The sequence below is a fragment of the Crocodylus siamensis genome, chromosome 2 (genome assembly GCF_052110815.1).
Source record: "Crocodylus siamensis isolate JL-2025a chromosome 2, ASM5211081v1, whole genome shotgun sequence".
NCBI lineage: Eukaryota > Metazoa > Chordata > Crocodylia > Crocodylidae > Crocodylus > Crocodylus siamensis.
Window position 1 is genome coordinate 112,749,490 of NC_143396.1, and position 16,482 is coordinate 112,765,971.

Below are 16,482 nucleotides of genomic sequence, written 5' to 3' on the forward strand. Positions count from 1 at the left end.
AATATGGAATTACAATTGCTCTGTTCATGTCATATCCTCTGTTTGCTTACAAGTGCTTCTATGGCTTTTGTCAATGTATAAACCATTATAGTATGAGATTACAGAAGAATTTTATGGAAATTGTGAGCGCATGTGTGTGGGGGGGATTATACTGCATTAGTATTTTAAATTATTTTTACATTAGCCCAAAAGGTGTTGGATGCTTTACAAAAATAATAGAAAGGCCTTGTCATTGCCCTAAAGAGCTTACAGTTGGATTTTTATTACAAGGAAGGGGAACAGGAGCATCCCTGGGAAGGAATTATATCTCAGAGAACCCAAATTCCCTCACTTGTTCCCAGGGAGTTTTAATTTACTGCTAACTGATACCAGCAGTAAATTATTAACTTCTGTCTCTGTCTGTGTCTCTGTCTCTTTCCTGTATCTCAATCTCTCTCTCATTCTCTTTTTTCCACCTCTTTCCCTCTCCCTCTATCTTTCTTTTTTACTCGCACTCCTACTAGTGCTGGTTCAGCCACGTTGGCAAAAAGTAGAGAGGTGGAGGCTTCAGTCACTCCATTTTCTCCCACCTACCTGCTTGGAATTTGACAATTTCTGAGGAAGATAATTAGATATGCTCAACACTTTCCCTTACCTTTGTCCTAGATATGACTGCCGATACTGCCTTGTCATTAGAAGGTAAAGGACGCCTTGACTACCACATGAGCCAGAATAAGAAACGAGAATATCTGATGAGACATGGCACTCGTGATAATATTTTGGAGCCCCCAAATGTGAACCGTTTAGAAGTGAAGTTCAGAACAAGGAGTGAGAATGGAATTTTAATTCATGTCCAGGAAAGCAGCAATTACACTACTGTGAAGGTAAAGATTATAGCTAATGCTGACTTGATTTGATTAAACTGCCTGCTGTGATGTGATCAAAATCACTTCCTCTGTTACCTTTGCCCTTTTTTTGGAAAATATTGGAGCTTAGACTACTGCTGGGTACTATTCCAGGGTCATTCATCTTCCTAACTATTTCCTCATTATTTGCCAAAGTATCAAAAGATCTTAGTGGTTTTCTTTCTAATCAGTTTCATCGAGATTCTAAGTAATGATACCTCTAAGACTAGCAGGACCAGTGTTTGTTGCCGTATTTGATATCACTAATTAGTTACACTCTAAAGTGCAAGACTTCTCCCTCTTGGCCTTTTATCTTCCAATTCTCTTCCCCATGATGTCTGACTGCCAAACAAAACAACATGTTTTCATGAATTACTACTAACATACATGCCTCATCACACCAGGCAATTTTATGTTGGATCCAAAAAGTCATCCTTCTTGGAGTTTATCTTCTCCATTGAGTGGAGATGTAAAGAAAAGGAGATAATTACCTGATTTCAGATGCGTAGCTGAATTCATGCTTCAGGCTCCATATAGCTTTGTCCCAAGTGTTTGTCACTACAGAAATTACCTTTCTCAAGAAAAAAATGGATGGGTTCAGTCCCTGGCTTTGATTCAATCCACTTAGTCAGAATTCTTAATAAGTACAGCAGTGATGCTGGCAAACCCCTTTATTGCTCCAAGCTCCAAGTTTCCCTGACTACTGTAAATCTTTCCAGTTTTTTTCCCAGCTTTGAAAGAAACTCCTACATAAGATCACACTTTCTATAATTCAGCCAGCCATATTATTGTCCCCCTGCCTGGTTTCCATTCTTACAAAGGGTCTAGATCTTCTCTGACATTAGCAGCTTCCAAGAAATGCAGGATCCATCATCCATTTGCATGTAACTATTCCTCATCATTTAGTATTAAAAGAATAGTTCATTACAACATTTCAGATTACAACATTTCAGATTGGGTTGTATTAAATGAACAGGACGTTTCCTTCCAGTCGAGATTTTAGCATCCTTTTTATATTACTTTTATCACTCATAATAGACATATAAGAATCAATAGCTCTGTGATCTGAAAACTTAGCCATGTAAAGTAAAATTCCAGAAACCTGTGGTTAACTGTTGGGAGTAGGGGAGAGAAGCAGCCAAGATGGGGAGGTATATGGGACCAAGAGGAAGGAAGCAAGCTAGAGGGTGTGTGGCTCATGGAGGTGGCTGCTGTGTGTTCAGTGGGGCAGAAACTTCTCCCCATTCACCACCCATTTTATCCAATGACTGTTAAATCTGAGCATCAGTGGTTCAGCTTCAAAGGAGCATAAGAGAGGGACTGAATAAACACCTAACCAAGTGGCATGATAGAACATTTTGTTGGAAAGTCAGAGGAATGCAGGTCCAAACCCCATCTTGGTGAAAGAGGCCTAAAACCTGGGTCTTCCATTTTCTGGGAAAGTGCCTTATCCCCTCCACTTTAGGGCTACGACATGGGAGGGTCACAATCTTCCACCTGCCTCCGCCCCAGCCCATCTCCTTGCTTTGTCCTACTTATATAAAACCAAATACATGCCCAACCAGTGCATAGCTTACTGTGCATATGTTCAGTCTTGTGTGCACGCTTCTGGCTCGAGCAAAAGATGCCCAAGGACATGGCTAGAAAACTGCCATTTAAGTACACAAAAGGAAAGAGAATTTTATTCATAAAGGCTATTTTGGTAAGTATCAGTAAGATATTTAAAATTTGTCTATAATTACAGTAGAAAACCTCTATAAGCATTAAAAAAGGCTACTGTGACTAAAAAATACTAGCAATATATTTACACTTAAATACCATGTTGTTAATATTGGTGGAGAGGCACCAGCAAATGGAAGGCATGGGGTCCCAACAGCAGGTTTGGACCAGATGTATAGGGTTGAAGGTCTGAGGACAGCTGTCTACCAGGACCTATAGATTAGGGAAGGAAAGTTAAGTGCCTTGCACTTTTTATTGGTGGACAGTTCCCAGTTGAATTACCTGAAAACTGAATTCTAGTTAAGCTTGCATCCTAAACTGCAAGTTGTGACACTTGATTCATATCACCTGAAATGACGCATACTTTGTATCTTTCTTTTCTTCCTGCTTGTCCAAGGCTTCATGCCCACTCAACCTTAAGGCTTCTGTGAACGTAAAAAATTTAGAGGTTCAGACTAACCACATACCTTTCTTCACGTACAATGATGTTCTACATACTGTGGCCAAATTATTAATCTTTTTGAGCTCAATTTAGAGACCCACTGACTTCTGCTCTGAATTTTTCAGCAACTGAATATGCACCCCTTAGGAAATTAATTTTATAGATATGAGTTTGAAAATATTGGCCCATCTTCCAAATTAGTTGGATGTTTTGATTTGTGTGGCCCTTTACAGTTATTGAATAGCAAGTTAGTAATCACATGAAAGCAGTAATATCTAAAAATCTGTAAAAGACAGCATATAATTATAATAATAATCTCATTAACTTGTTCTTGTTTATCAAAATAATTAATATTATTACTATTAAATTATGGTAGAATCATAGAAGTGTAGAAGTAGGGTCGGAAAGGACCTTACAGACCTTCAAGTCTGACCCCCTCCCGGGGCGGGAGAAAAAACTGGGCTCAAACGATCCCAGCTAGGCAGGCATCAAGCCTCCTCTTAAAGACCCCCAGGGTAGGAGCCAGCACCACTGCCCTTAGAAGTTGGTTCCAGATCCTATTTGCCCTAACTGTGAAGTAGTCCTTATGGATGTCTAATCTAAACCTACTCTCCAACAACTTGTTGCCATTTATTCCTTGTTATGCCAGGGGGTGCTAGGGGAAACAAAGTCTCTCCCAAACCCTTCTGGTCCCCCCTAGTGAGTTTATAGGCAGTCGCCAGGTCCCCCCTCAGCCTTCTCTTGTGAAGGCTGAACAGGTTCAGGTCCCGCAGTCTCTCATTGTAGGGTCTGCCTTGTTGTTGCCAGATCACATGGGTGGCCCTCCTCTGGACCCTCTCAATGTTGTCCACATCTCTCCTGAAGTGGGGCGCACAGAACTGGACACAATACTCAGGCAGGTACACTGCTGCATTCTGCCATTTTTATATTCTGTTTAACTGATTTTAGTAAAATGATGATGGGATAAAATTAGAATAAAATAGTAACAAATTAGGTCCAACAAGTCTTTCTATTTAAAAATAAAAATGGATGTATTGGTATAAGTAGGCATCTCTTTATGATTTAGAGCAGGGATTGGCAGTGCTGTCTGATGGTGGACTGGAACCACCCAGCTCAGGTCCAAGGCAGCTTGGTGCTAGGATCCGGCCACCACTGCTGCTTCTCCCTGCTGCCACTTCGCCCTGCCGCACAGCCAGAGTGCAACAAGAGTGAAGCCCCCCACCACTCAATGCTGACAAAGCTGCTCACAGCTTATAGGTGGCTGATCTCCAATTTAGAGGATTCTTTTATGTAGAAGGCAAAGGCACTAGAAGTAGAAGCAAGGTTAATTCAGACTGGAAGAAATGAGAAAGAAGAAAAAGATAGCAGTGAGGATAATGAATCACTACAGTCATTTACAAAAGGATAAGGTGGATTCTCCAATTAAATCTGTAAATCAAAATCATTTATCTTTCTAAACCTTATGCTTTAACTCTGCCAGAAGGGATGGAATATGTGCAGCAGTTACTTAATGGAATTGTCTTAAATAGATAAGCAGAGTATATGATCATAATGGTCCTTTCTTAAAATCTATGAATCCCTGTATTACAACATAAATGGCATACATAATAATACTGAATAACTACAAATATGCCAGTTGGGCAAGTTAAAATACAATTATTTATGTCATATCTAAACCAGAAGGCTATAAATTGTAAAGGGAATATGTTGTTTTAAAAGAAGAATATGCTGTTTGTTGAACAAAAGGGACTTTATGGCTTAACAGTGCAGCCAAATGCTTCCCCTGTATGGGATTCTATATTTTTGTTTAGGGGTTCAGTCTGGTCGGTTTCAGTGCCTTGGCCAGTCTCACTGCCTTGCAAATAAACCCCATAAATGGGCCCTTCAGCGTATAATCAGTATAAACTATTTGTTTCAAGTTTAGAAATATGGTGTGGTTCAAGAAACTGGGAGCCACATTCTTTCTTCCTGATGGAAGGAGTCGCAATCAAGTCTTGTCACTGGAAATTTTATATTTTCTATGTGCCAGTGCGGCGTTATTTATGAGCCTGTTAGCATTGGCCACATGCAATTTTAAAGAAAAAGAAAGTTCTTAAGGGTCATAAATCGCTAGGGAATGTATTGGTTGTTGGCAGGTAGAAGAATTATATTATGTGGAGTTAGAAATTAAAGACCTGGGTTTAGTATTTCAGTAGGCCTTGAACTTATCATTTCATATATAGGTTTTTTTTGTATAGAAGTCTAAAAATAAAAATGAAATTCTCTCAAGTCTTCATTCCTCTTCATCTATGAAAGTCCAAACAAATAAAAAGGAAAAAAACACTTAATTTAAATGTAAGCTGTAAAAACTTCACTTAATATAAAAGTCATTGTTTTACAAACATTTTGAAGCTAACAAATGTGATGGATTTCAAGCTAAGTTCCAAATGTGGGATTCCTCTTTTCTTGAGGCATAATTTAGCCATAAACTACCTGACTTTGCAAAAACAAAACCATCCTGTCATTTTTTTTGCAGAACTTTATTGAAGATATTCTAAACCACAAACTCAGAAACTCTGATTTGTAGTACAGTTTTCTAAAAAGAATCACGCAATTCTATCTGACATATCAGGTGTATCCAGGAAACAAACAACCCAAGTGGCAAAATGTACTAGGTACATTCTTACATTCCATGACTTTTGAGCAGTCATATAATTCAAACTCTTTGCAGGACTTGAGCATGTTCTGGCAGCTGCGATAGAGCTAGTCTATATGATCAAACCTTTCAGCCTTCATATGTCATTTCTTTCAGTAACTTAGAAATTGCACAGTATATAACAGTTTCTAGGAAGTAAAAGTATTATCATCATATTAGCCAGTGCTTCCCCTCACACTTCATAAGTAAACTTAATTTTGTCCTTGAATGAACTATTTGACATTTAAGAAATAGTACAAATCCTATCAGTGGCTATAAATTATGGATATCCATGTCAATTTGTACATGTGGATCAACCCACAGGTGAGGACATGAAGAAAAATGTTAGGTTTTGTGCTTTTCTTTTTTTCAAACATACGCTATAGAAGGCCGGCGTGGAATATATAATACATTGTAGAACAATGGCATCATGTCCCTTGGACTCCTCACCCTGAATAACCACGTATCTGTAACAGCTGAGTCAAGTGGAAAGAGCATTTGGCATGAGTCCAGAATAGTGCTTGAACTCATGCTTCCACGGATATAGCAAGACAGTTTAACCACTCTGCCACCACATCTTCTCTGTAAAACAGGACTGTCCAACTGGCACCCCATAGACTGCATGTGTCTCGTGAGGGGTTAAGTTGCAACCATCCGGCCCCTGCTTGACCACCTTTCTTGCTCTGGCTGTAACAGCAGTCAGGAGTTCTGTGCTCCCCCTTCTACCTCTGACTGCCACTTCCTGCCCCCACAGCAGGAGATGGGAGAGCGCGGTGCAGGGAGCCAAGGACGAGTCTGGGGCCGTGCGGACACATGGCGAGGTGGCAGGGAGGTACCCACATGGGCTCACAATACAGCAGCAGAGGCATCCATGTGGGGTGTGGCGTGGGGGCCAATGGCTCACTTTGGCATGGCCCATGAGGCATGTGACCCATAGCTGCTTGGACAGCCCTGATTTAAAAAAATATATGGTTCAGTGTAGAACTGGGAGGACTGACGTCTCCCAGACCACCATCCCCCATGCATTTTTTTCTGGATACATGCTGAGTCCTAATGAAAACTAGATACATATGCTTTGGAATAAGGACAGTTTCTATTTGTTTTATAATGTACCTAACATCCTAATGCTAAATAAGCAGAAGGTTATGTATGCTGAAAAAATATGTTTTGTCTACTTGTTTTCAGACTACTCTCCTGCTCTGAAACACTGGCAATTTTTTCTTCTAAGGGAATGTCTGAATAAAAGATAAGGTGGGAACGGCAAAAAAAAATTCAAGGAAAAAATTGTTTTCCTAATTGAATGTCTTCAAAGCAAAGATATAAGATACAATTAATACAAGTGTAACTATCTATCCTTTTACTCTAGTAACTTCTTAGTAGAGTAATATAAAATATTTTGTTTTCAGAAGGAAAAATAACTGGAATCTTACTGCAGACAAATTCAGGTGGTTTCAAACATCGGTAGCCATTTCTCTGTATGACTAGATAAGCACTGATGTGCGTGGGGCTGGGGTAGGGACATCTATATGCATCTGTTTAATAGTTAAATTATTTGAATTACTGTGATTGACATCAGAAGGCATTATATTTTATTTAAGATGCATCATTACAATTTAAAAAATATGTTGTATGCCTTTTTCTTTTTTTCTCTCTTAGATAAAAAGTGGCAAAGTGCATTACACATCTGATGCTGGAATTGCTGGGAAAGTGGAAAGGAATATTCAAGAAGTTTATACAGCAGATGGTCAATGGCATTCTCTCCTTATTGAAAAGAATGGGTCTGCTACTATTTTGTCCATCGACAGGGCCTACAGCAGAGACATTCTGCACGTCACACAAGATTTTGGAGGACTTAATGTCCTTACAGTTTCCTTGGGAGGGATCCCACCTAACCACGCTCCTAGAAGTACCAGTGCTGGTAAGAAAAGAGTGTGTGTGTGTGCGTGTGTGTGTGCGCACACACGCAAACATATATATATTTTTTTAAAATGCTTCCTTAGGAGCCACTTATTTAATTACAACCATTTAAACTTCAAGCACCAAGAAGGGATCTTATGTGTTTAAACATTTGAAAGAAATAATGTAACAATTTATTAGTAGGATAAAGTCTTAACATTTTAGCCTTGACAGCTTCTATTTTAAATCAATGAAAGTTTTGCTGAAGTGAAGACTAAGGATTTGATCCTTTCTTACATATTTTGACATATTTCTGTTTCAAAGAAATATTTTTAGTCTTTGTTGCTTTATAGTCTTGAGGCAGTGAATAAATCATGCAGTTTGGCTAGTATCAGTGGCTATACTATTAGCAAGCTAGAATACTGTAAATCTAGGCAAATCTTTCCCCCAGGCAAAGTTGCTAACTGAAAATTTTGTCCCACTAAGGGTTGGGTAAATCCAGGCACTGCAGGATATGGGTGCCTGGCAAGTGCTCAAAAAAATGGCATGATCAGGATGGGAGGAATTTTCTTCTGCGGCCCAAACGTTGTGCCACATCCCATGCCAGATGTACAGGACAGGAGACACAATGTCTAGGATGGCAAAATTCTTCCCAACCCAGTCATGCCACTGCTGAGCTACCCCAGGCCAATCTGGCAGATTGGGCTGGGGGCAGCTCTGTCCCAGACACAGACTGCACAGAGCATCCTACAGGTTCCAGATCCTTGGCTGTTTGGCGGGTTTGAGTCCAATGTGGGTTCAAGACTCAGGGATGGGTGTGACAATGAGTTGATTGTCAGACCCAGCCATGATAGTACCTGGCTAATTCAAGACCCTGAGCTGCTGGAGCAAGTCCAACAATCAGCTGATTTTCAGGCTTGATCTCAACAGTCCCAGGTCCACTTTGAGACCTAGGACAGTCCAGGGTAGATTCCTAGATTGTTAGGGGCTGGAGGGGATCTTGCAGATCATCAGGTCCAGCCCCCCTGCTCTAGGCAGGAAGACAACTGGGATTAGGTGACCCCAGTGAGGTGACAGTCTAGTCTCCTCTTGAAAACCTCCAGGGTAAGTGATTGCACCACCTCTGGTGGGAGTTAATTCCACATCTGCACACCCTGACCGTGAAGGACTTTTTCCTGGTATTAAGCCGGAAGCGGCCTTCCAGGAGTTTAAATCCATTGGTCCTGGCCTTCCTCAGGGATGCCTGAGTGAGCAGTTGTTCACTGAGCTTCTGATGCACTCCTCAGTAGGTCTGATAAGTTAATTTTGGCCCAGCTCTGGGACAGCCCAGCAGCACTCATAATTTTTGGATGTCCTGGGGCACTGGGACCCTGAGATCAATGACCCTGGGGTCCCTCTTCATTTAAAAAGTGTGCATTCAACCAGGCTCCCTGCAACCCAGTATTTTTAAGTGTCTTGTCCTGCAGCCTCCATGGAGGCTACAAGGCAAGGCAGGAAAGGCTGCTGGTCTCAGGGGTTGCCAGGCTCCCAGCAGCCAAAGCCCTTTGGCTCCCCCTGCCCGGGAGCCTTACAACCCACTCTGCCAGCAGCTGATTGTTGGCACCAGAACCAGGGTCATCCTGGTCCTGATGCTGATCAGCATCTGATAATTAGTTGATTGTAAGCAATGTCTTGAGTATGCTACACGTTCAATTTAACAAGCCACAAAGATGTTCCTTATTTTGGGAGAATAACTTTTTGTGGCGGGTTTCCCACTTTATGGCATCATATATCAACTGAATGTGTAGCAGTTATTCCTGTTTATGGTGCAATTAACACATTTATTGCACCATAAATGTAACATGTGCCAAGGGCTTTGGTCTGTTGTCAATATGATTCCAATGGTTTCTGAACTCAGCTTTCTTCTGCTTTATGCTGCTGTCAGATGAAGAAAAAGTAGGATTTATTTGTGAGCAGCAGAAACCACACTTAGAAACACCCACTGAACACCATAAAACTGTTAAGAAGTAGATTCATTGCTTCTGAGATTTAGGCAACTGCCCAAGACTCTGGCAACAGAAATGAACAACACTTTAGTTGATATTATTTTTCTTATGATAAATAAGATGGAAGTGATTTTTATCTACAAACTGTGAAGTATGCCAAGAGTTTTAAAAGTCTTTATTTTGAAAACCTTCCTAGCTTACTGGATTATCACCAGATAAAGTAATTTGACTGTTACAAGTTACCACTTTGTGTTTTTGGCTCTTTTCAATGTAAACAATGATTTCCATGAATTGAGAGATGAGGTGTGATATCACCTCTGCCCTTTTTGCATTTGTATTTGATGACCAACCAGCAATATGCTTATGAAAAATAAAAGACACTTCCAGCAGAAAAGGAACAAACAAAAATGAGGATGATTACTCCACACTCACATTAACTGGTAGGGAAATAAATTATGGGTGTCCGGCTTGCTTTAGGAATGCACAGTCCAAAATCTCTTTTTCATATGCTCTTTTTTAAATATTGGATTACACTATGAATGATGTAGAAAGATTTGCAGCAGGGAGAGAGAAAAGTCTGCATTAAAAAATATCTGAAGAACTAGAACAGAAGGACAAAAACATAAGCAGGTGACATTTCCAAATACATGAAATCAGTGAATCCCATAATGCTGCCAAACCCAAATAGACATGACAAAATCCCAGTTGTTGCATATTATATCAGAGCACTACTAAAAAGGGACACCAAAAATGAAGTGAGCAAACCCTTCATTTTGTTTTCTTCCCCACCTAAATCCTTAATTTCCTCTTTATTCAGAAGTATGAAAAGAAGAGAAAATAAATATATTTGAGTAACCAATGTAAGGATACCCAGTATTTTCACCAAGGAAAATTACCTCATAGTATAGCAATAGTATGCGAACCTAGCAGTATTTTTATAGCCTTTTCATACTGTGACTTACAGCCCTGAACGAAACATCTGATGCTGGGGTGAAAAAAAACAGGCTCTCATTCCTAACATCAGAAAATGTTCAGTCTACAAAGTAATAACCTTTAAAATATGAACTCCTTTACAAAATCATACTATCTAATGCATCTTCACTACATCAACTATATCGTGGAAGAGTCAGTGTTTATGCTGCGCTTCTTTAGAGTCTTCTAGAATGTGTTGTGATGTTAGTATAAATATTAGTGCGCTCTCACTTTCAACAATATTTATACCAATGAAGCCTTCTCGGACATAAATAATGAATGGATTTTTTTGCTTTTAAAATGTGATGTTTCAGAATGGATTTTTCCCTCCCTTATCAACTCTTTATATTATATTCTATATAAAATTTGTTTTTGAATAGTTTCCTGAAAGCATGTACTCTAGAGTATATTCTAAAGTCCATCAATTGCAGTGTCAGGAGAAATGGAAAGTTTTTAAGCTGACTCTTAAAGGTTTGCAGTGGCTTATTCCCATGTGTTAAGGATGGATTTCTAGATGCATACTATCATAAGTGAAGTCAGAATTTTCAAATGTTGGTACCTAACTTAATATTTTGGTACTATAACAAGTCAGGCCCTGGGGCAGCCAAGTCACCCCTAGCAGCCACCTAGATTCCACCTTACTTGCCCCCTCTGGCCTCTCCGTGTCCCACCTTGCTGTCTTACCTGCCAAGCCCTGATGTTTTAATTGGACTTGGAGGTTGACCCTAAAGGTCAGGGGATTTGACTTCACATCCTAGACCCTTGTTTGGGCTATGGCCTCTTGGCCTTGGCTCACTTTGCTCTGGTTGGGCCACTCTATCGGAGGTCCACTGTCCCAGGCTGCAGCTACCCCTCCAGCCATACCCTCTGGGCCACTTGGCCCCTGTCTCCTGCCACACACTACAGTCCTCGGTTGATATCAATGCTTCTTTCAGGTCTACTTGCAGCTTCCAGACTTCTTGGAGGTCACAGCCTTAGCCCCCATTCACTATCTGGCCCCTTTTGAAAGTTTTAAGACCTGGGGTGGCTTTCTCCTCCCCTACACCCACAGTGTCATAACAGTGCTCTGATTCAAACTTCAACACAATGAGAAAATATGAGCATCTGCTTCCAAACAAAAGGTTCCCCTCCCCCCGCCCTGCACTGACTCAATGTCACACTGTGTTAACAAGCTAAAACATAAGGCCAAAATACTTAGCTCTGCTGCCCAGTGATGCAGGAGCTTCCTTGCAGCTCCCTGCAGTCTGGAGTCCTTCCTCCTTGGCAGGTCAGAGTTAGCCTATTCTGAGGCCTCTATTCTGAGGTCTTGGTTTCTAAACCCCCTCTGGGTTTCCTGGGCCACTACTTCTGCCCTACATCTGTCAGTCACTGGCTACACCTGGAACTAATAGTGGCCCCTTGCAACCATAGTCCCTCCAGGGGCCTGGAGCCAGCCAGCTGCTCTCTGGCTGCCTCTTTCTGTCAGTAATGGGGTCAGGGTCTCCGTTACAGTAGGCGAAGCCCTGACTTTTCAGAAGTACAGAAGTCATGTTCAATTCTGGACTATTCATTTTTTCTCAGGGCTGCTGAAAAATGGTATGTTTATTTTAGTATGTCTCTGTGGCGGTAGCTGCCAGCAATTAGGGACTCAGGTAATGAGATGACACAAATGTGTACTTGTTAGCTTTAGGTTTTGATCATCATTAATTACATCTCAAATGCTTCAAAATCTTTATTTAGTAAACTTTTAAAAAAGCACTATGTTTTCATATCACTTCTAAATGCCATACTCAAAACCATCTTTGGACAGACTGTTGATTTGCTTGTTGTTATCCTCCAATAATTTCTGTACACAGCATATGAAAAGCATTAATTCTAAAAATGTGCTTAGACATGCCTGATAAATGTTGTGCTAGAAGCTCTCTGGAATGATCCTTCCTTATTTAGTCTTGTTATTGCTTCTTAACACTTTCACCTAGCAGAATTCAGTACTTGTTTAATTTGCACTGAAAGTGAGATTTTATTTAGACGTTTATGAACAAATGATCCATTAAACCACTCAGGGACATAATGAGCAAAAGAAATACATTCTTAAAATATGGTCCTAAACTGGGACCAGTTTTTTTTATGCCGTTTACATTGTTGTGAATGTTCAAGAATCCCAGTGATTCAGTGGAGTTATCCCAGGTTTACACTAGCAGAGTTGAGATCAGGGGGAATCTAAATGAAACAATATGTTTTTTCAAGATAAATTCACTGGGAAACAGTTGGTGCCCAGGTACACTTTTGAAATCAGTAAGATCATATGATTATGACTAAGAGCCTTATTCAGTTCACAGATTTACACTGAAGGCTGACGAAAGTTACTTCAGTAAGCAAAGGCTATTGCTCTCAATATTATGTTCATAGGTTACCCATTATTATGTTCCTAGGTTACCCTCTACATGTTACAGCTGCATGTTCAAATTATTTATCACATCATAAAAAGTTCCAACCAGCTAGAGTTAGACCTTGAAAATGTGTACTAACTTTATAGCTGGTTGGTGTCCAGCTTCAATTTCCATGTGAAGCAGCGTCTCCCCTGTGGCTGGGAGCCCTGTCAGCTGACCCTGCTCCCAGCAGCAGGGGTGCACTGTGCCCAGCTGGGAGTCCCACAATTGAGGGGACTCTCAGCCCTGGAAGCTGCCAACTTTGGGTCCCAACAGTGACCCCATGGCTTGGCCCTGGCAGCGTGCCTCCTTCTGGTGCTGGGACCCAAATGGGTTCCAGCAACTGCAGGGGTGGCTGCCATCTCCCAGTCCTGGTGGTGCATGGAGCCTCCGGGGTGGGAGGTCACAACTGCTTCAGTCTCCCAATCTTGGGAGTGTGTGAAACACCCACAGCTGGGAGACTGTGACTGCTGTGCTCTCCTAGCCTCAGGAGTGCATGAAGCCCATAGGGCTGGGAGATCATGGCTGTCATGATCTCCCAACTCTGGGGGCTTCATGCAGCCCTGTGGTTGGGAGATCATGGGAGCTGCATATCCCCTGTGGGTAGGAGCTGCCCTCAGTTGAAGGGGCTCCCAGCTGTGGGAACTTGCTGGTGCAGGGGGAGCCCGGGATCTTTTTCCCTTTTTGTTCCTGGACATTGAAAGCCTTTATGCATGAGGCTAAGCCATATGGACCTTGTATTTTGAAGGTGCAGAGTAACGCTTTATTTTTCTCCCTAGGTTTTGATGGCTGTATTGAGTATGTGAAGTATGGTGGAGAAAACCTTCCTTTCGCCGGAAAGCACAGCCTTGCTACCATATCCAAAACAGATCCTTCTGTGAAGACTGGTTGCCGAGGTCCCAATGTTTGTGCCAGCAATCCTTGCTGGGGTGAATTGATGTGCATTAACCAATGGTATGCCTATAAATGTGTCCCTCCAGGAGCTTGTGCCTCCAACCCCTGCCAGAATGGTGGCAGCTGTGAACCTGGTACGCATTCAGGATTTACATGCAGCTGTCCTGAGTCATACGCAGGAAGAACATGTGAAAAGGTAGTGGCTTGCCTTGGTATTCTGTGTGCCCAGGGACATGTGTGCAAGGGTGGAGTCAATGGAGGCCACGTGTGCGTCCCTAACCCTCATCCAGCAGAGCTATCCCTGCCACTCTGGGCTGTACCTGCTATTGTGGGCAGTTGTGCCACAGTTCTTGCTCTGCTTGTCCTTAGCCTGATCCTGTGTAACCAGTGCAGGGGAAAGAAGTCAAAAGTGCAGAAAGAGGAGAAGAAAAAGGAAAAGAAGAAAAAAGGAAGTGAGAATGTTGCATTTGATGATCCTGACAACATTCCGCCTTATGGAGATGACATGACTGTCAGGAAGCAGCCTGAAGGGAACCCTAAACCTGATATAATTGAAAGAGAAAACCCTTACCTCATCTATGATGAGACAGACATTCCACATAACACGGAAACTATACCTAGTGCTCCTTTGGCTTCCCCTGAACCTGAGATAGAGCACTACGACATTGAAAATGCAAGCAGTATTGCTCCTTCGGATGCAGACATCATTCAACATTATAAGCAGTTCCGGAGTCATACCCCCAAATTCTCTATTCAGAGGCACAGTCCACTCGGCTTTGCAAGGCAATCTCCCATGCCACTAGGAGCAAGCAGTTTGACTTATCAGCCTTCATACAGCCAAGGACTACGGACAACATCCTTAAGTCACTCTGCGTGCCCTACTCCCAACCCTTTGTCTCGTCACAGCCCTGCTCCATTCTCCAAATCGTCAACTTTCTACAGAAACAGCCCAGCACGGGAGCTCCATCTTTCAATAAGAGAAGGGAGCCCATTAGAGATGCACAATGATGTCTGCCAGCCTGGCATATTTAACTATGCCACTAGGTTAGGAAGAAGAAGTAAGAGTCCCCAGACAATGGCAACTCACGGTTCCAGCAGACCAGGAAGTCGCCTAAAGCAACCAATAGGACAAATTCCTCTGGAGACTGCCCCTCCTGTAGGGCTCTCTATTGAAGAGGTGGAGAGACTTAACACTCCTCGTCCTAGAAATCCAAGCATCTGTAGTGCTGACCATGGAAGGTCTTCTTCAGAGGAGGACTGCAGAAGGCCACTGTCCAGAACAAGGAATCCAGCTGATGGTATTCCAGCTCCAGAATCATCATCTGATAGTGACTCCCATGAGTCTTTTACTTGCTCAGAGATGGAATATGACAGGGACAAGCCCATGGCATACACTTCCAGAATGCCTAAATTATCTCAAGTCAATGAGTCAGATGCAGATGATGAAGACAATTACGGGGCTAGGCTGAAGCCTAGGAGATACCCTGGCCGTAGAGCTGAGGGTGGGCCTGTGGGCACACAAGCAACAACATCCAATGTTGCTGAAAGCACATTGCCCATGAAGCTTGGACAGCAAGCTGGAAATTTCAACTGGGACAACCTTTTGAACTGGGGCCCAGGTTTTGGGCATTATGTGGATGTTTTTAAAGATTTGGCATCGCTTCCAGAAAAGGCAGCAGCAACAGCAGCAAATGAAGAAAGCAAAGGTGGTACAATAAAGCCTGTTTCCAAAGATGGGGAAGCAGAACAATATGTATAGACTTTATGTACTGGTATTATGAAAATGCAAAACCATGAAACAATGAGACCATTGTATGGTTAAGGATAAGTGAAGGTCAGCATTTGAACCGTAGGCCAGTTTGGTTGGAGGAGACTTTAAAAAAAATAATAACCATTATGCTGCTGAAACAAACTCAGAACATTTTTTAATTTAATTATGCTTGGGTGAATTTATTTCTCCTGCATGCATTTTAGTTTAAAAACAAGATATTCAGCATGCAGCATTGGGCAAGGTTTTCCTATTTACCATTGTTCAGTTTGTGATTTTTAAATTAATAATACTTTGTTCTGAAAATGAACTCAAATGTGTTTATTGTTGGAAATGTGTGTATTGTCTTCATTTAATAACTCATTGTGCAATGCAAGAGTATTGAGGATTTCATTTTCCTTGAGAAGTGCATGGGAGAGGGAGTGTAAATGAAGGAATTACACTACTAAGGTTTCTCAGCAAATGGATTTACCATATCCTGCAGTTGCTCATATGTATACTTTAAGGAACAAATAAGCTTGAGTAATTGCTAGCAAAAGTGATGCAAGTCTTATCCATACAAGAGGTGCTAAAAGCGGCTCAAGCTGGTCAGCACTTTAGGGGGTTTGCTTTGGTTTGGGGTTTTTTGTGCTTTTTTGTTATTGTTATTTTTGTTTTAATTGACAAAGTTGTGTGAGAGCTTCTGAATCCCTATGGAATTTGTTTTGGATGCTTGTTCCCTTCCCTGAGTCCCTCACCAGTGTTTCTGACTGGAGTGAAATTATTGGAATTTATCGGATCAAACAGTTGTCATAGTCTAGAAAGGCAGTGTGGTCTAGTGGATTGAGAGGCAGTGTGGTC

At 41.7% G+C, this 16,482-nt stretch overlaps 1 protein-coding gene across 1 annotated transcript in view; it reads left to right on the forward strand.

Moving 5' to 3' along the window:
• Window positions 1-16,082, forward strand: part of FAT4 (FAT atypical cadherin 4) — a 241,366-nt gene extending 225,284 nt beyond the window's left edge. Inside the window, exons 16-18 of the mRNA XM_090034521.1 lie at window positions 646-863; window positions 7,376-7,637; window positions 13,760-16,082. Coding sequence (XP_089890647.1) covers window positions 646-863; window positions 7,376-7,637; window positions 13,760-15,633 — 2,354 coding nt within the window. The 3' untranslated portion in view covers window positions 15,634-16,082. The remainder of the gene's footprint in view (window positions 1-645; window positions 864-7,375; window positions 7,638-13,759) is intronic.
• Window positions 16,083-16,482: the final 400 nt, after the last annotated feature.